At 39.3% G+C, this 17,900-nt stretch overlaps 1 protein-coding gene across 6 annotated transcripts in view; it reads left to right on the forward strand.

The window, feature by feature from the left end:
• Positions 1-16,311, forward strand: part of PTPN13 (protein tyrosine phosphatase non-receptor type 13) — a 132,350-nt gene extending 116,039 nt beyond the window's left edge. For all 6 annotated transcript variants that reach the window (XM_068941443.1, XM_068941440.1, XM_068941441.1 and 3 more), the window contains 16 exons: positions 172-330; positions 1,015-1,186; positions 1,310-1,520; positions 2,251-2,321; positions 3,919-3,980; positions 4,713-4,869; positions 5,213-5,389; positions 6,819-6,898; positions 8,031-8,086; positions 9,145-9,248; positions 10,532-10,680; positions 11,297-11,387; positions 12,118-12,455; positions 13,020-13,235; positions 14,450-14,512; positions 15,477-16,311. In XM_068941443.1, coding sequence (XP_068797544.1) covers positions 172-330; positions 1,015-1,186; positions 1,310-1,520; positions 2,251-2,321; positions 3,919-3,980; positions 4,713-4,869; positions 5,213-5,389; positions 6,819-6,898; positions 8,031-8,086; positions 9,145-9,248; positions 10,532-10,680; positions 11,297-11,387; positions 12,118-12,455; positions 13,020-13,235; positions 14,450-14,512; positions 15,477-15,557 — 2,187 coding nt within the window. In that variant the 3' untranslated portion in view covers positions 15,558-16,311. The remainder of the gene's footprint in view (positions 1-171; positions 331-1,014; positions 1,187-1,309; positions 1,521-2,250; positions 2,322-3,918; positions 3,981-4,712; positions 4,870-5,212; positions 5,390-6,818; positions 6,899-8,030; positions 8,087-9,144; positions 9,249-10,531; positions 10,681-11,296; positions 11,388-12,117; positions 12,456-13,019; positions 13,236-14,449; positions 14,513-15,476) is intronic.
• The last annotated feature ends 1,589 nt before the right edge of the window (positions 16,312-17,900 follow it).

Below are 17,900 nucleotides of genomic sequence, written 5' to 3' on the forward strand. Positions count from 1 at the left end.
GAAGTTGCTTTGCTGAGCCTGCCAAGAGAGGTGTCTTGGTGCCATCAAGAGCTGTGTTCCAGTTTAATAAATAGGTAAAACAGTTGCATGTTTCGAGCTGTCATAAATGCGATGAAGTGTTCAGGTTGTTTCTATTGGTCAACATTGTAAAGCGCTGCTTTCTTCCCCTAGGAAGTGGAGCTCCAAGTGACCATGACAAAGTCAGAAAGGGGCAGTCTGGGCTTTACAGTGACCAAAGGAAATGATAACATCGGCTGCTACATTCATGACATTGTTCAGGATCCTGCCAAAAGCGATGGGAGACTACGACCTGGGGACCGACTTATAAAAGTGAGAGCATTAGCATTTCTACATGCAGGAATTCTGTGAAAAGGACAACTTGGAGCCTCAAAAAATTTCCCTGGATAACGTATTGTTAGGAAATAAGTGTAAAGAAATTTCCTTCAGTAGAGTTTAACGGTTATGTAGCTATGTCAGGTAGTAGAGGTGTTCTTAATTATAGTATTCTGATTCAGTGCAAACTTGTATGAGGGGCTTCCAGTCACTGTGACTAGTCCCAGTGATGACCATAAGGTGGGGAGTGTGGGTGAGTCATTGCTAGATCAGGGCTTTGAAACGCTGCTGAATGCTGTTAAATATTAAGAAAGGCAGACAAATACGTATCAAGTTGGGTTAGGTTCCGAGTCAGACTTTCAGGTCTTGGCTTAGAAAAGTATAGCATCCCACTTTTTTTTTAATAGGAACAGTCAAGTTATATACCTTTTGAATATGCTTCACGTTTTGACATTTGGACTATGAAGTTTCCTCACTTGTGACACTTCAGTTACATGCATGTGTTCTGTCCTTCCAGACAAAGATGTTTGGCTGCAACTGTTGTCATATGAAGAATCTGTAGTTTTGTCCTATAATGTGAAATGCCAACAATAGGAGCGATAGTAGCTGAGTTTCTCAGTAGTGCTAGCTGGTTTACTTGGAACATAACTAGGAGCTTTCTGTTGTTTTTTGTCTTCACAGGTTAATGACATGGATGTCACTAACATGAGTCACACGGATGCAGTAAATTTTCTCCGAGCTGCCCCAAAGACTGTCAGATTAGTGCTAGGACGTGTTTTGGAGTTACCCAAAATGCCAGTGTTGCCTCATTTACTGCCTGATATTACTCTAACATGTCATAAGGAGGAGCTGGGTAACACAAAGTTATATTGCTTTTTGCTGTAACGCAAAAAGTTTTTCTTGGTCTAGTTGTGAAAGGAAAAAAAAGTCGGTTACAAAGAAAGACCATAATTTTCTTTTCTTTTTTCCTGCACAGGTCTGTCCTTATCAGGAGGTCATGACAGCCTTTACCAAGTTGTGTATATCAGTGACGTTCTCCCCAAATCAGCTGCTGCCAGAGATGAAAGTTTCCATGCATTAGATATTATCCATTATATTAATGGAGTAAGCACACAGGGAATGACTCTGAAAGAAGCCAAAAGAATGTTGGAAACATCCCTTCCTAAAGTGGTGCTCAAAGCAACCAGGTATATTTTGGCAGTAAATGCTTGCCCTTGACTTTGTGTTTCTTACACGATTGTATGAATATATGGGTAAAACATGTTTCTGGCATGACAGCTGATTCACCAGAGTGATAGTAGCAAGCGCATTATTCAGGATTGACACCACAAGGGGCCACACAGTCTCAGTTTTTGTGCTTCAGTGGAATGGAAAGGTACTTAGCACTTTCCGTGGTCTGTTGAGCTTACATGTTTCAAATGACCCTGGTCAAAATATCTTTTTCTGTAGAACTCTCTCTGTGCACTTTTCAGTTTTTTTGCCTACCTCACACTGTGTGCACTGGAATAGTTATCGCCAACACTGTTTTAATAAAACTGTTTTTGATTAAGAAAAACATTGCCCTTACTATGTTAGGTGTGTGCTCTGTTTGGAGGCATGGAGAGTTTTATTTTCAGATGCAAAGTTTCCAGAGTTACAGATTTTGAGCTCTAACCTGAGACTGTGAGGTTGAATATTTGGTCAGAGCCTTGAATGAAATGGGCTCTATGGAAGTCTTCTAAGTTTTGGAAACAGGAACCTAACTACTAATGCTTAACCTCTAACATTGCGTGTTTTAAACACTCCGCAACACTTTTAATAGAAATCATGATTAGTGGTCTTACTAATTGTCAGACACTGATGTGCTTATGTCTGACTACGTGATTTTATTTCTTTCTTTTCTTACGTAAAAATGTCTGTAAACATTTCTTTTCATAGAGATGGTCAACCAGTGCTTCCAAAATCCAAAAGCTCTGATAGCTCAAATCCGTGGTCAGTGAAAGCTAATGGTAAGGATTGCTTGGTTACCTATTGCAAGTAACATGCATCTGTTCATAAGAAGGAAAAAAATGATATAGGCCTTAAGAGATCATCCCAGTCTGGTTGCTGCGCTGCAACTCCACGTACTGAGATCAGCTCCAGCAGATGTTGGCTGGATCTTTCTTTTAAAAGCTCCGCTAAAAAGCATTCTACGGTAGTCGTTTTATGATTCCATGTTTCTTGTAGCTCAGCATTTTTCTCTAATATCCAGCTTAAGTCTTTCTAGGTGTAAATTCAACTCTTTCTCCCCCTGTCCCCCCACCCTTCTGTCCTGTTTCCTCTGACCAAGTATGAAAATCTCAATCTGTTACAGATGAAAGGCTTTAGGTCTCCCCTTAGACTTTTCTTATCAAGACCAAACAAACCCACTTTTGGGTAGTTTGGGACCCTTTTACTGCCTGTGTTTGCTTCTATGTGGAGCCACTGCTTAGGTTGTAACTTACCTTAAAAATTTACTTTGTCCTTTGGAATGTGGCACTTGATATTTGTTTTTATTCATTGTAATCTTGTTTTTCATGTTTTGCTTAATGAATCAAGATAATATTGAGTTTTTATCTTACCTTATTAAATTATTGCAACTCTTCCAGTTTATTATTGCTCACATATTTTACAACTGTACTACACCATTTTTTTCAAATAATTAGTGGAGATACCGATTAGGAACAAGCCCTGTAACCAAATTCTGGAAGACCCCACTTTACACTTCTTTTTCTGTACATGCCTAGTCTTGCATAGGTGCACAACTAGCTAAAAGGTTACCTTTAGATAATGTCATGTAGATCTATCTTTGCTTATAACAGCACATAATTTATAAGAAAATCTTGAACTTCGCTAAAGAGTAGGTACATCGTATCTACTGATTCCACTTTGTCTCTATTTTACCAGGAATGTGATATCTCACATAGGTGGTAGTCTTTTAAATCATAGTATCACTCTTTTTACCAAGTAGGGAATGTTCTTTTGAAGAAGGACACAGATTTTGGATGGTTTAAAAAAAAAAAAAAAAAAAAGCCACAGCTTTTCTCTGTTGGACAGGAAAGAGAGCTTAACATCTGTGTAACTTTTGTGCAAAACCTCTCTTTTGGTTGTACTCCATGTATTTAAAAAGTAGTTCTGAAAACATTGGATGCCCGTGGCTGTTGAAGAGGAGAAGGTATACCATTAACTGTATTGTTACATTTGGTGATAGACGATTGCAGAGTTGTATTCTATACATTTCAAGGGAAAGGGGATCATGTTCTGTTTCCCTGTGAAGTGCAGCCGTTTCCTCTGTGTATTATGCTATTTATAAACATTTGACTTTGTTCAGCGCTGGTATTTATATTAGCATTCATCCTCTCTGATCCCATTGAACTTAACATGCCATTATACAGTCATTATAAAGTGTAGTCACTCAGACACATTAGTGTGGCAATGCCCAGTAATTAGGCAGAAATGTAACTCATTTCACAACATAAACTTCTTTTTTTTTTTACTAAAAATTATGGATGGGGCTAATTTAATCACTCTGAAAATATCGCTGTTAAGTTGTTGTCTTTTTCTTTCCCCCACCCCAATTTTGTTTAGGCTGTTCCCATGGTGATCACCGTGGTAAAACAGAAACGACAACTGATGCTTATGGGCCCAAGGTATATGTTACTCTATTGTGTGCATTTCCATTGACCAGAGAAAATATACTTCATACAAGTTCAAAAAAAAAAAGGCAAACCAAAAAAACCCCTCACTTTGCATAACATCAAACAGTGCAAATTCACATTGTCAGTTGATGTGAGTAACCAGTGGTCAATATAAATACACAGCTCTCCGGAATTGACCTTCTCTTTACTTGGGTCTGCATTATAGAAAGACTAACCTTCTTATGAGAAGGATGCAGGACAGTGATTCCAAAAACTTTGTTCCTGTTGGCTGCAGACGCTTACATATTACACTCATCAGATGGTTTTATTTCTTTTTTTCTCCCTTGTCTTTTCTGAAAAATGGTGTGATATGGGAGAAAGAGTATTGAAACGTCAGTATGTTTTATGGAGGATATAATAAAAATGTGAAATACTATCCTGGGTTCTCTTGTAGTAGTTGATTTTTCATCTCCATGGGGTATTTTTTAGCTCCTCAACTTTTGTTTTCTGGAATTCATTTAAAACTTGTAATGGACCAAAAAAACTACCGAATTACAGGTAGAATCCTGCCTCCTCTCTCCACCCCCCCCCCCATCACCCAGCTGTCTCAGATGAGTAACAGACTTGAAATTACTGTGTTTCTTTTTTTATTTGTTGCTAAGTAGAGCCCTGTGGTTAAGGGTTGCTTGCTGCTAAAATAAAATGCTAACCTCCTAAAATTTGTACTGTGCTTTGCTTTGGTAGGTAAATGGCAACAGCATCCTAGGAGTGTCTCATGCAAATACAGAAAACAATATCCATCAAACAAAAGGACTAATGGATCGCACAGGGTATAGAGATGTCCCTTCCCTTGCCTTTACCAATCAGATATCAGATTTCTCTAAACACAGTGACAAATCAGGTAAGAAAAGGTGAGATTGGGGCAGCATTACTCAGTTTTTCTTCACGAGTATGAGAACGAAGGCAATAGCCCTGCTGAATAGGCTCAAAGAAGTCAGTATTAGGCTGGCAGTCATTTTTAGAAGATCCTCTCCTGGTCCTGTGCTCTGCTGTGGAAGAATTATTTGATGTTGGAAGTAGATGTGCAGAAATTAGTTTCTATATAGGAGTGAAATGAAGGAAAAACATGATAAGAGCCAGAATTTATGCCTTAAGAAGGTCTTAGAATACTACTTGGTGTCTGCCCTCTTTTTTTCCTCATCCTCTTTTGTGAAAATTTGTCATTTTATGCCATTTCGTTTTAGAAACAGAGGTTCCAGATGATGAGTATTATGATGAGGATGATCACAATGAAGTTGTTCAATATCTGTTGGATGTTGTAGATGAGGAAGCCCAGAACCTTTTAAATCGCAATAATGCAACTTCAGAGGCCCAGAAGCTTCTGCATCTCAAGAATGCCACATCAGATGACCATCTGCCAGGTACTGAGCGCCATGGAAAAAACAAGTCATTAGCAAGAAAATACCTCTTGAAGCGAGACGCTGAGTAAGCAATTAACGTAGTGAAAGTGAGAGGTGAAGTTGAAATGATTTGTGAAGTGAAGGTTTCCCAAGGAGAACACAGCTATATGATTGGTATATCCAGTGAAGTTCAGATGCAGTTCAGAAGTGAAGTTCGTTTGGTAGATCTGGATTTTGCTTTCAGTAATCTGGGCGAATGCGTCCTGTTGAGAATTCTTTTGTGAGTGAAATTAATGCTTGGGTGCCGTGTTTTGCAAGTGCGATCAGGCTTCAAAGTTTCATTGACTGCAGATTGCAGAACTTGGGAAGGTGTTGAGATCTCTCCAAAACAGAGCAATTTGCCAAGTTGCTTTGTCTCTTTTACGTAATCCTCAAAGAGCTCAGCACTTTTCTCGGTCAGTATAGCTTTCCTTTCTTTCATTCAGCGTCTTCAGCTGCAGTTGCTGTTAATTGAAATTCAGTGGGGAATGGGATTTGTTTTTCCTGTGTGGTGTTACAGCATGTGTACGTTCCGAGTGCTCAAGTAAGATGCTACTGCTTTATAAGTTCCCTCCAGAATTCAGGATATCCCTTACAAACTGATAATTACTTCAACCCTTTTGCTGCTCTTTCAATTTAGGTTATTGTCATATGTTATTACACTAGAAATCAGGGAATGTTGAGTTTTTGGTTAAGCCTGAACCTAAGTTGGGGAATATCACTGAAGATCCCGTACTTCAGTTTCTTCCGGCTAGAATCTGGCCTTTGCCGTTGAAGATGCATGGAACCTGTAAGACCGCAGTGAATTGCTACAGCAAGTAGAATTTTATCCAGTATGTTTTGATGAGGGCTTGTTAATAGAAAGAGCTCGCAGAATCCAGGTTTGGGCCTACTAGAGGTCTAAACCTGATTGAACTGCAGAAGCACAGTTAACATGGGAACCTGTCAATTTACTGACACTAATCTGTCCATCTATTACACCGTAGCCCAGATATTGTTACTGCTACGCAAGCAACCTCATGTTTTGTCACATGTGTTATAATCAAAAAGAAGGAAGCTTGAAGCCTGATTCTCTGTACAGTAAGACCCCTTTTACAACACACTGGTAGCACAGGGACTTGAAAGTGGTTTTCAGTTACTCTGGCACATGTTTTCCCGTATAGTGCCAGAGCAGTGTAACATTCACGTCTGTGAGAATGTGAGTCCTGAGTATCCCATACCATGAACGCTCTTAAGGGCGAATGTGCATCTAAGGCCTTCTACACTTGACTACTTTCTAGTTTGGTAGTTAGGTGCACATTTGAGAGGTGCACCCTTTCGGAATGGAAAGGAGGCAGAAAGAAGCCTTGTTTTTGAGAAACCTACCTCTAAAAATGTTTTTCTATGTCTTCTGATTTTGCTTCTCTGCTAGAGGTGAATGGGAAGCTGACAGAAGACAAGTCTGAAGACACGGACTGTGATGGATCATCTTTACCTGAAGATTTTTCAGAGGTGAGTTGGCAAGAAGCTGGTAGACCTTTGTCGGTTGATTACCTGTCTCAGACACTTTCTTTCAATATATTATTTTCTTTATTTGCAAAGAACTTGTGGAAATAATCTTACGTGCATTGTCGATGAAACCATCTTTGTCAGTGTTAGCTGTAAATGCTGTACACAAATTTATTTTTGAGGTAGTGTATAATTATTCAGTGATAAATTAACTATGCAAGAGAACTAAGCAAGGAACTAGTACAAGCTGTTTCTGGTGTTAAAGCCAATAGCTTTTTATGTGTTTATTTTTAAAGGGCTATGATATCTTCTTAGTGTTATTTGAGGCATTGCGCCTAAGAAGTTTCCTTGATTCCCATTCAAACAAGGGAACAAGTTGTGATGAATACTATGTAGATTTCTCTGTCTCCAAATGTCAACGTGAGGTTTCTTCTCCCCTTACTGACTTACTAGATGTACAGGTTTTGTATCTCATATTTCAAATCTGTCTATCCAGCACATCCTGGCTGTTAAAGCTTTCTCTCTGCTTACTAGAGAGTAAAGTCAGGAATCTGGCTCAGTGCCAGCATTCTTTAGGTGATCCAAAAGTAAAACTCTTTGAAAAGATAGGTGGAAGCTGTTCTAAGATAGCCTGATAAATATAAATCACTTTGGAGAGTTTCTCCTTTTCAAAAAGAAAATGGAAAGGTCCTGTTCTCTGCTGAGTCTTCAACTTCTGTTGAGGAAGGCATACATATGAGTAACTGTTATTTAGAGACAAAAGCCCAGTTTTGTGGGTGCCTTGGCAGGAGGCAGAAATGAGGCATTTATGTTCGCTGTCGAACTTTCCTCGTTGAAGATTTTGAAGAATTGAACAAAAGTCTGTTGGATAGGTTTTAGATACTGCTACAGCTGCCATGAGTCAGGAAGGATTTTAAGAGAGCTTTTGTCTTTGTTTTCAGTAGAGCGTCTCTCCAAATACTTAGTATTCTCCTCTTCCTTTTTTTAGTGTTAGTGAGATGTCTAAAAGAGCGATGTCCTTGAACCTGATCCCCTTGAGAAATACTTCCTGTATCTGTTCACATAGTTGAAAATTTACTGTGGATGAGTGTTACAACTATAACCTTACTGTGTTTTGAAATATTTCTTCCACTAGCCAACACACACAAACGGTTGTGAAGAACATTGTGAAGTAAAAGTTACGCCAGAAAGGTAAGGCTTTCGTTCTAGTGCTGTTTGAAAGCAAATGTGTACAATGTGAAACTCTGCAGAGGGATATATCATAATGCAAACAAACCATAAAATACCTGTGCAATGTCTTGTTGAATTGCTCTCTGTCCATTCTTGTTATCCAAGAGGTCGTAATTTGCCTGAATATTAATATGGTTTACCATGCCCTGGCTGAATGTATTCCCTTGGTATGTGGTTGTGACACACAATTGGGAGATGTGTTCAGATAACACCAGGTAACTTAATTTGCATGGTGCTAACAATTTGGTACTTTAGCGTGAAAAATATGTTCCAACAAACACTGACTTTGGTTTGTCTCTTAACAAGCTTCCTTAATGTGATTTCTCCTGGTTTGTGGAGCACAGTGCCCACATAGTCCACTGATTCATCTGTTCCCACTTGGGTGCTTTGAATTTTTTTTTTTTATTATTAAATATGGAAAACTAAAGATAAACCTGACCAAGGTATTAGCTATCCCTGTGAGCCACCTGTTTCAGTCTTGGAAATTCCTGGGATCATATCTCTGTGCTAGGTAATTCTAATCCTCAGTCGAAGTAGTGCTTCAGCCGAGGTGTGTATACTTTTTTCCCTTTTGATTAATTTTTTGGGAAGTTTGGTTAATGTCTTGGCATAAACAGTGACATTCTGGCATGTAAATACTTCATATGTTTACCAACATGTTCAACAAACCTAGAAAATTCGTTATTGAAAGTAGATGTTCTAGTGCATACATAGTGAATTTTGAAAGATACAGATCTGTTTCAGGATGCAATTGGGCTACATTGCCTTTGAAATGTAATTGCAGTGAAGAAATTAGTAGGTTCATATCTTGCCAGCTATTTCCCTGCCATTATCTTTTTCCAACCTCGATTATTAATTTAAAAAAGGAAAAAAAAAGTTTCTGTCTCAAGATCACTGGTATGGATCCAGTCCAGAATACTTGCAGTTATAAATTGCTTTCTGGCAGTGCTTTATTGGGTTCTAAATGTGTTGGTTATTTCAAGGTGTTCTTTTTTACTTCTGTTTCTTGTCCTTTTTAGGTCACCTTCACAACCTCCCTTGAGCCAAGCAGATGAAGATGAAATCACATGGGGAAGTGATGAACTGCCAATTGAATCAATAAATCAGGAACATGTACATAAAGGCAAGAACCTCAGTAAATAAACGATCAGAGCTAAACTGATGATCACATTAAATACGCAGACTTTCAGAAGTGCATTTAAAAATGTCCTGGATATGCTTTGAGGGTCTAATTCAGACCGGTACAATGGGAAATTAAACAGCTCGGCAGCCTCCTGGAAAAGATCTTCACCGCTAAACATAGACCAATTGTGACAGTTTTTAGGAACAAGTATTGGCAGCATTGGGCCAATACTTGTTGAGAGTTGAAACCAGCTGAGATTTTCTTCCATAACATGTGTTTGACAAAAGCTCTAACAGCATATGATGATTTGCGTCGTTTGTGATCAGATCAGTATCTTGTATGTGCTTGACATGTCAGATCCTCAGTGCGCAAAGTATGCAATGTTTTCCCTTTACGTTGAGCCTCGTTTTTCCGCTGTCGTTCAATTTGGCAGAGTGAAATACTACCAAATTAGATGAATTTGGCAGAATCTAGCCTTTAGTTTTTTAAATAGTAATATCAGAACTTTCAACTCCTGAAGTTCCCATAAAGCAGATGAGAGCCTGTAGTGTTCATTAAATGAAGAAAAGAATAGTCTGTGAAAACCTTTTGACTAAGTCAGCAGATTTAGGACACTTGCAGTTATGATGGCCAGAGAGACTTTTGGTTTATTAGTTTTAGTGTGTTTCAGAGGAACACTGAAGGCCATTTGCGTTGATATAAAGCAAGTTTTTTTGGAAAACAGTGCATTTAGCACATCTTACAATTACCATGGAAAGCACATTTTGACGTGAAGTGCTGAGAACAGAGTCACAGGCTGTGGTGTTTAAGTGCAGAGTTCTGAATTCGTCCTTGTGTGCATTCATCCATTTTGTCAGTTATAATTATACTATGAATTACGCTTGGACGTGTTTGGTGTTTGTTTCAGTGTATTTATTGGAACTTCAAGTAAATACTCTTTCTAGTTTGTGAATTGATGAAAGCTGATTTTACTTTTGTATTGTTTTTGTTTCATTTGTTTTTACATGCCTAACAAATAGGTCATCTGTGTGCTGCCTAGAGTATATGAATGGTTTATAGAGATAATAGGCACCAAACAGTGGTGAAAAGATTGTTTCCCTCAAGGGTGCTTTATTGGTCATGGCTTTTTATAAAAATATAATAATGATAGATGAGTCAGACATTCATGACAAGAAAACCTTATACAGCAGTAACAAGGAAATCTTAACACTGTGCTGCAGTTGACATTTCCACAGTTTTAGCTATTTATATGAACGCATAAATCAGTCTTGTTTTTCTGCTAGATTGTCCTTTGGTGACAAATGAAGAGATCGCTGCGCTCCCTACTGTGAAAACGCTCCCTGGAGGGAAGTACACAGGAGCCAAGTTAACATCAGTCATCAGGATGATGCGGGGATTGCTGGAACAGGGTGTCCCTTCTAAAGAGATTGAAGTAAGTAACTATGTGTCCTTTTAAGTCCCTCCCCCTCCCTCCCCCCCCCCAAAAAAAAAAAAATTGGCCTTTTCACAATATGAAACAGTTAAAATTGAATGGTTGATTCATCACTGCCTTAAATAGCACAGCTCTTCAAAGGAATGAAAAGACTTCTTTACCAAATATGTCCCTTCCCCCAGTAGCAGCTGAGAGATAAGATTAGGTTGAGCTGCAGTTTGATTCTGAAGTGCATTTACATTTTCTTATTTTGGGAAAATTCTTGAATGAACATGAAGTTAACAGACGCGGAGAAGGTTGAGTAACCACTGCGAAATCCAGCTGCAGCGTTGGAGAATGTGAAAATAGTTTTTTTCAAAGTTTTAACAGTCAGCCATGTTAAACCATCTCTTTTTTTTGGAGAAGGAGCTAAAGTATTTACTGGATAACAGTTTCTCCCCCTCCCTGTATCCCCCAAGCGTTGTATTCTCTTAGCTTTGTGAAATGAGATTTCTTTCTGTGACTGAATTATTTCACATACCTACATTAGTGTTTTATATCTGTTAGAGACTTGGTTATATAACTGCTCTTAACTTGTTCAGCACGTTCTAGTGAATATGTAATTATTTGTTTACAGAATCTTCAGGAGTTAAAACCTTTGGATCAGTGTTTGATTGGACAAGCAAAAGAGAATAGGAAGAAGAACAGATATAAAAACATACTTCCTTGTAAGTCCTAATGTGATGTTCAGTGTTGTTATTTTGTCCCCATCTATATGGTCTAATGAATTGGATCAGAAGAAACACGATTTGATTCTCAGTCCTAGTCCTGCTGCTGCATAGCCAAAAAACCCAGCGTATCTGCTGCTCATTTTCTAAACATGGAAAGTGAACTTACAGAAGGAGTTAAAGATCAGTGAGCAAAAGACTGATGTAGTAAGTAGGGGCGGATATTTGAAGATTTGTTTCAATTGTTTTAGCAGATCTTTCTTGAAATAGGGTGGAATGCATGTGAATGTGTGGAGGCAGTCAACTTTCTTCCATTTTACCCACGTAAATTTGGTGTAACAGACGTATATGCTATTGTCAGTAATCTTTCTGCAGCAAAATTCTGTTTGTGTTGGCTGTGGGGTATATAGATGAAAAGTGACAACTGACAAAGGCCAGCTCTCAGTGAGAAACTTTCAGCCCGAGTTCCAGAGGTGCTCCAGGTCAAGTCACGTAGCCTGCCTGTCTTGGTCAGATTTGTCCCTAGCCATTTTTTTCTTCATCAAAAGAGAAGTACTAATCAGTGTCCTAAAGCAAATATGAAATTGATATATTTTTGAAATGTTTGTGCATGTCTTTGGAGATGACAGGTACCACGTGAGTGTGCAAGGCTTGGCATCTCTGTTGTTAGGAGGGTTGCATTACATGCATGCATAGCATTAAAGTAATTTTGTTTGTGTTGGGGTTGCAGATGATGCCACTAGAGTACCTCTTGGGATTGAAGGTGGATACATCAATGCCAGCTTCATTCGCATGCCAGTAGGGAATGAAGAGTTCGTTTACATTGCATGTCAAGGACCTCTCCCTACTACTGTAGCAGATTTCTGGCAAATGGTTTGGGAACAAAACTGTACTGTGATAGCCATGATGACTCAGGAGGTTGAAGGAGAAAAGATAAAATGCCAGCGTTATTGGCCAGAGGTACTCGATAAAACTACCATGGTAAATGATAGACTCCGGCTTGCTCTTGTAAGGCTCCAACAGTTGAAGGGCTTTGTTGTTAGAGTGCTGAAGCTGGAAGAGATCCAAGTAAGTGAATCGAATTCTTCTGCGTTCTGAGAAATTTTTTTGAGGGCTGACCTTTCTGTCTTCAAACTTCTGCCTTGCTTGCTTTCAGTCGCAATGCCTACGTTGAGCAGTAACCTGGGGCTTCTCCTCCTTGTCTGATCGTTACTAGGCAATGCTTCCTCCTTATAGCTTGTGCTACCATGGGACATTTACGGGAGAAGGCCTTTGGTCCAGGAGATGATTTAATGACACTGATGTGACTGTAAATGTGGTTCCCTAGCTGCCTTTGGTCACAGAAACAGAAAGAGATATAGGCACGAATATCTCTAATAACTCAGTCTGACTGGTTCATTACTTTGTGTGATTACTGCAGTTTGCACAGTGAATCTCATACTATTTTATTACCTGCAGCTTACTTTCAGTGTAGCTCATCGTTTCTCTTATTTTACTGAGTTACGGACTACCTGTAATGTGGTCTGGGCAGATCCCTCTCTCCTGAGACTATTTCTTTTAGGAACTTACCTGTTCCTTTTTTTCCCCCCTCCCTGTGTGGTATTTTGTTGTGATTGTGTTCTTAAACCTCAGACAGGTGAGGTACGGCACATCTCACATCTGAACTTCATCGCCTGGCCTGACCATGACACGCCTTCTCAACCGCATGACCTGCTCACTTTTATCTCCTACATGCGGCATGTCCACAGATCAGGACCTATCATAACTCACTGCAGTGCGGGTATTGGACGGTCAGGGACCCTTATCTGTATAGACGTTGTTCTAGGGCTGATCAGCAGAGATCTTGATGTGAGTACCCAAGAGGGTGGACTAAGCTGCGCTTTTGACTTGAATAAACTGTGTTCCATGAGAGGTATTTGGTTATCTACAGAACATGCCATGCTTTTGAGGCTAGCATCCTGGCCATGCCTTAATCTGACATAAATCAGGGTGTAGCTCAGCAGTAGCTGAGTGAGTATTTCTTTGTTGATGCTGGGGGGTGGGGAAAGGGGGAAGAACTCTAACATCTGCTGGTTTTTGGTTTAGCTCAGGAAATCTCAAGTGTCCTATTTGTTGAGACCTCAATAACCCAATGTTGTTAGGTGCCATTTGAGATACTGTAGGATATGCTGTATGTTAAGGACATCTCCTGCCACAGCAGATCTCTGCTGTGTAGCTTGGGAACGAAACTATGTTGCCACAATGACTCAGGCAATTGAAGGAGAAAAGTTAGTGCCAGCCTTACTGACTGGTTGTACTAAACAAAACTATCATGGTAAATGATAGTAGGGCTGACAGATGTGACACTGGGTCTGCCAGAGATCCATGTGCTATTGGAGGGCAGCTAGAGGCCAGGCAGGATATTTTTGTTTAGGCAGCTGAATCCCAACCTCAAGGACAATGTTACTTCTGCGTTTAAAATGAGTGACAAAGGAGACTTTCAGAAACTCAAGATGTACAAACACTTCAGCCTGAGACAGTGATATAGTAAAATACGTTTTTGCAGCACCGAGATATGCTTTCTGTGGTCCACAAGAGGGTGCTGGCTTTCTTATGTTTGCGTCCTCCAGTGAGCTGCTGTAGCAAATGCTGCTGTGGATTTTTAGAGACAATGAACTATAATGCCATGCTTAGCTCAGTAGGGCTCCTGAGCACTTCCTTAACTTCTAAAACTTCTATAGTCCTGGGGAAATTAAAAGCATCTTGCTAGACTGGGCCAAGGGCCTCAATTTTCTGCATGATCAACTCTTAAAAGTAAGCCAGAGAGCCTGTGGAGGTATACAGTGATAAAAGAAAGAGAAGGGGAGTATCTTACGCGGGAAGGCTGCATACTTTTTGCATGGGGACAGCTCATGCTGGTAACCTTCCAAATACGCATAGGTCATAGTAAATTTTAATTGGTTCCACTACTGAACGTTTAATATGCCTGATTGGATTCTTTGGTGCGATACTGGGAATTTTTGCTGTGTATGCACGTGTGTATCTCTTTCGGGCATTTCACTTGCTGCTGTTTGTTTTGGCAGTTTGACATCTCAGACTTGGTGCGCACGATGCGTCTGCAGCGACATGGGATGGTTCAGACAGAGGTGAGTCTGGCTTGTCCAGATATGCCCTGCAGGAAGGACACTGGAATCACAATTCTGATGTGCCAGGAAACTTTTTTATATCACGTAATGATTGTCTTTATGCCCTCTAATGCAGTTTTTGTGATGTTGGAATTAAATCGCACGCAGACTGGTGCTTATCGGCCTGTATTTAATGTTTATAGTTACGTGCAAATTTTTGTGTGCTGTGCTGTGTCAATCTGTCCTACTAAGGAGTTGGAGTTTTCTTCTACTAAAGCAAGCGTTAGAGAGGATATTAGCTGAACTTTTTGGCAAAAATGTGGATTAGATACTGAAGAGAAAGCCTAACTGTAGCTGCTGTGAATCACTTAAACTACTGGAGACATTCTGAAGTCTCCTTTAGGGAGATGTTTAAGCACAAGTTAAGTGAATCTTTTAGGAGTTATCTAGATCGAGAGCTAATTAACCTTTCCTTGGTTTTGGACTTCTCAAGGTCCTGCTCATATTTGCACTACTTCTCTGAACATTAAAGGCTTCTCAAATGACAGTTGTTTTTTTTTTTTTTTAAAAAGATCAGCCACCCCCACCCCACCTTCAACATGTATTAGCCCCCAAACATGTATCACCAAGATTGTAAGAGAAGTTGCATTGTAATCTAAGTTGTGTATTAGGTGGTTTGATGAAAGACCTTCAAGTCATTTGCTTGCTTCATATCTACTCTTGTGAAGTACTTCATCTCTTTGAAGTGTTTTTGATGTGGAAGGAGTAAGTTTCCTGTATGAAAATACCCTTTTAGTGTCAGGGGAGTGCCTGTATTTTCTGAAGCTGAGGTTGCATATTTCTCCATTGTGTTTTTTTATTTGTTTAAGTTTTGAAATAGTATTGAAATCAAGTGCTGTGTACCTGTGAAGAACAGATGAGAGCGAGTTGCTTAGTTAGTGTAAGCATTTGTTTGATGTTACCTGTGATTTCCTTTCCGTTGCAGGATCAGTACATTTTCTGCTATCAAGTTGTCCTATACGTCCTGAATCATCTCCAAGCTGAAGAACAACAGAGAAGCAAATAAAATACTGAAGCTGAAGTACTTTTAAAATAAGAAAGTGAGGAGATCCAGAGGCTCTTGCATGTTTTGATTGTTCTGTCAATCCTAATCCAGTCCTTTTCTTCAGTTGCTGTCAAGTGTCTTTTCTGTACAGTCTGTCCATCATTCCTGCAAAGGTATATAGTATATGGAAAAGGTCTAGCTCATGTAGTACCACTACTATCTTCAGCCCATGGACTCATATTTGAGACTTTGTATAACAGTAAATAATATTTAATAAAGTTGCATTTTTTTGCAGCTTAATCTGTGATGAAGTACTGAAATAAAAATATTTTAATTAAAAAAAAAAAAAAAAAGGAAAAAAACCTTATAATGCCTCCTGCAGTTCAGTAGCTGCTTTGGGTATATGCTTCTTAGGGGGTAGGGTACGCTGGTACAAAGCAGTATTTTATCCTGGCAAACTTTATTACAAAGACATTTTATTAGTCTCTTTTAAGAGCTTGTTTATGGCACAGAATTTTTTGGCATTTCAGTACAGTTAGAGCTATTTTATAGATGGTATCTTTAAATCAGTGTTTAAGCTTTAAAAGAAGCCTGTTAGTATAAGAAAGGTAGTGAACATTTACTGTAAGTATCACATTTAATAATGTTTACTTGGTAGAGAGTCATGTATATATTTATATACTTTTACAGAAAAAAAGCTGAATTATTAGGTGTCTAAACTTATAACTGATTAGGCATCTCCACTCTGTAAATAAAAATACGCTTAAAATATATTAATCAGAGGATCTGGGTATTTTTGTGTCCTTGTGAGTGACTTCTCTGGCCTTACATGGCATCCTGCACTGTGGTTGCTGTGCATCCTAGGTAATTTGCAACACAAGGGCATGCACATCTTGAATTTTCAGTGTCCTTCTGTTCTACTGTGTTGATTTGAGAAAAGCTGCAGCACTGTGAGTTCCTTTCAGGAGAGCTTCCACACTGTGGTGAAAAGAGGAGGATATTTTCCCTTCCCTCCTTGTTTTGAGGCATAATGGGGCACAGAGACCTGTATCACTTTTTTTTTTTTTTCCCCCCTGTGTTTGTACTTGAACGCTCTGGCAACGAGCTGACGACAACGTAATCTACTCTGCTTAAATCAACCAGGTTTCAGGTGGGAGGTAGAATATCATATTCTAACTCAGTGTTTTGGTGATATTGGAAATGGTTGAAACTGTTCTGAAAGGAAATCTTCATGTTATGCTGCATGGGAAGCTTCGGCAGTCAATAACTGCCACCAGCCGGCGCAGGACCATTCCTAGATTTGAGTAGTGTTCCTGTTCCAGCTGACAGGAAGGCTTTATGTCCTTTTCAGAGCTGAAGCTTGTGCCTTGTTATGTGACCTGTGCTATCGAAGTGTGCCAAGTGTACAGGAGTAGCAATTTCATAGCATTGTACAATTCAAGGGTGAAATAAGTTCAGACCTATGTGATTCTCCAAGGTGTTCGTTCTTCAAAATATTAGCCTACAGTGATCTGGTGTCCCAAAACTGAAACTCTGTCCCTCTCCTCATTTCGTGGTAGTCTAGGTAGCAATAGCATGACTTTAAAAGAAGTCTTTTTCACTTGTCGCATTAGTATTGTGATTGTCTTTATTATTTTACTTTATAGCAACAAATCACAGCAAATGTGTTTTGATATTCCCTCTAGCATGCCAGCAAAGCTGAAAAGTTATGCCATTTTCAGAGCAGTGTAGTGTGAAGGAAAAGGAATTCTGGATAGATAGAGAAGCAGAGGCAGATTGACTAGCCATGTCATGGTACACCTGTATGAAGGAACTTGAAAGAAAAGACAGAAGATTTTCAGGACTACAGTTGTCAACAGGCAAAGTAAGTAATCACAGTTGAAACTCTACTGCTACTGCTTTAACATAAATAGTGAATGCAATGCATTTGCATTTATCTGCTCTTTAGAAATTAAAAAAATAGATATTAAGGCAAAGACAGTTGAATTTTTCCCGTAAGAGTTTCATGACAAAGAATAATGTAGAGACAGGAACTGATTTTTGCATAGTACAGAATGTGAAGCTCATCTTGGTGTTGTGCAAACAATTTGCAGCAGATTAGAGCCTGTGGGAAGCATACATCAGCAGTATAAGACTGCAGCATTTGCTTTTTGTCCTCACAAATATGAAGGTCTATGGTGTCGTAGTGGCCTGGTTGGTTAGATGTTCTTCGGGTTCCCCAAGGTCAAATTCACCTGCTATAATTATTTGAGAGGAAAGTTAACACGGGTGGTCCTGTGTTACATAGTACCTGCTCTCCTTTCAGTGGTGGGCATAGAAAAGCAGACCTTGACCTAATCCCCTCTCCCAAAAAGTTAAAACAAA

Source organism: Struthio camelus, chromosome 4 (assembly GCF_040807025.1).
Source record: "Struthio camelus isolate bStrCam1 chromosome 4, bStrCam1.hap1, whole genome shotgun sequence".
NCBI lineage: Eukaryota > Metazoa > Chordata > Aves > Struthioniformes > Struthionidae > Struthio > Struthio camelus.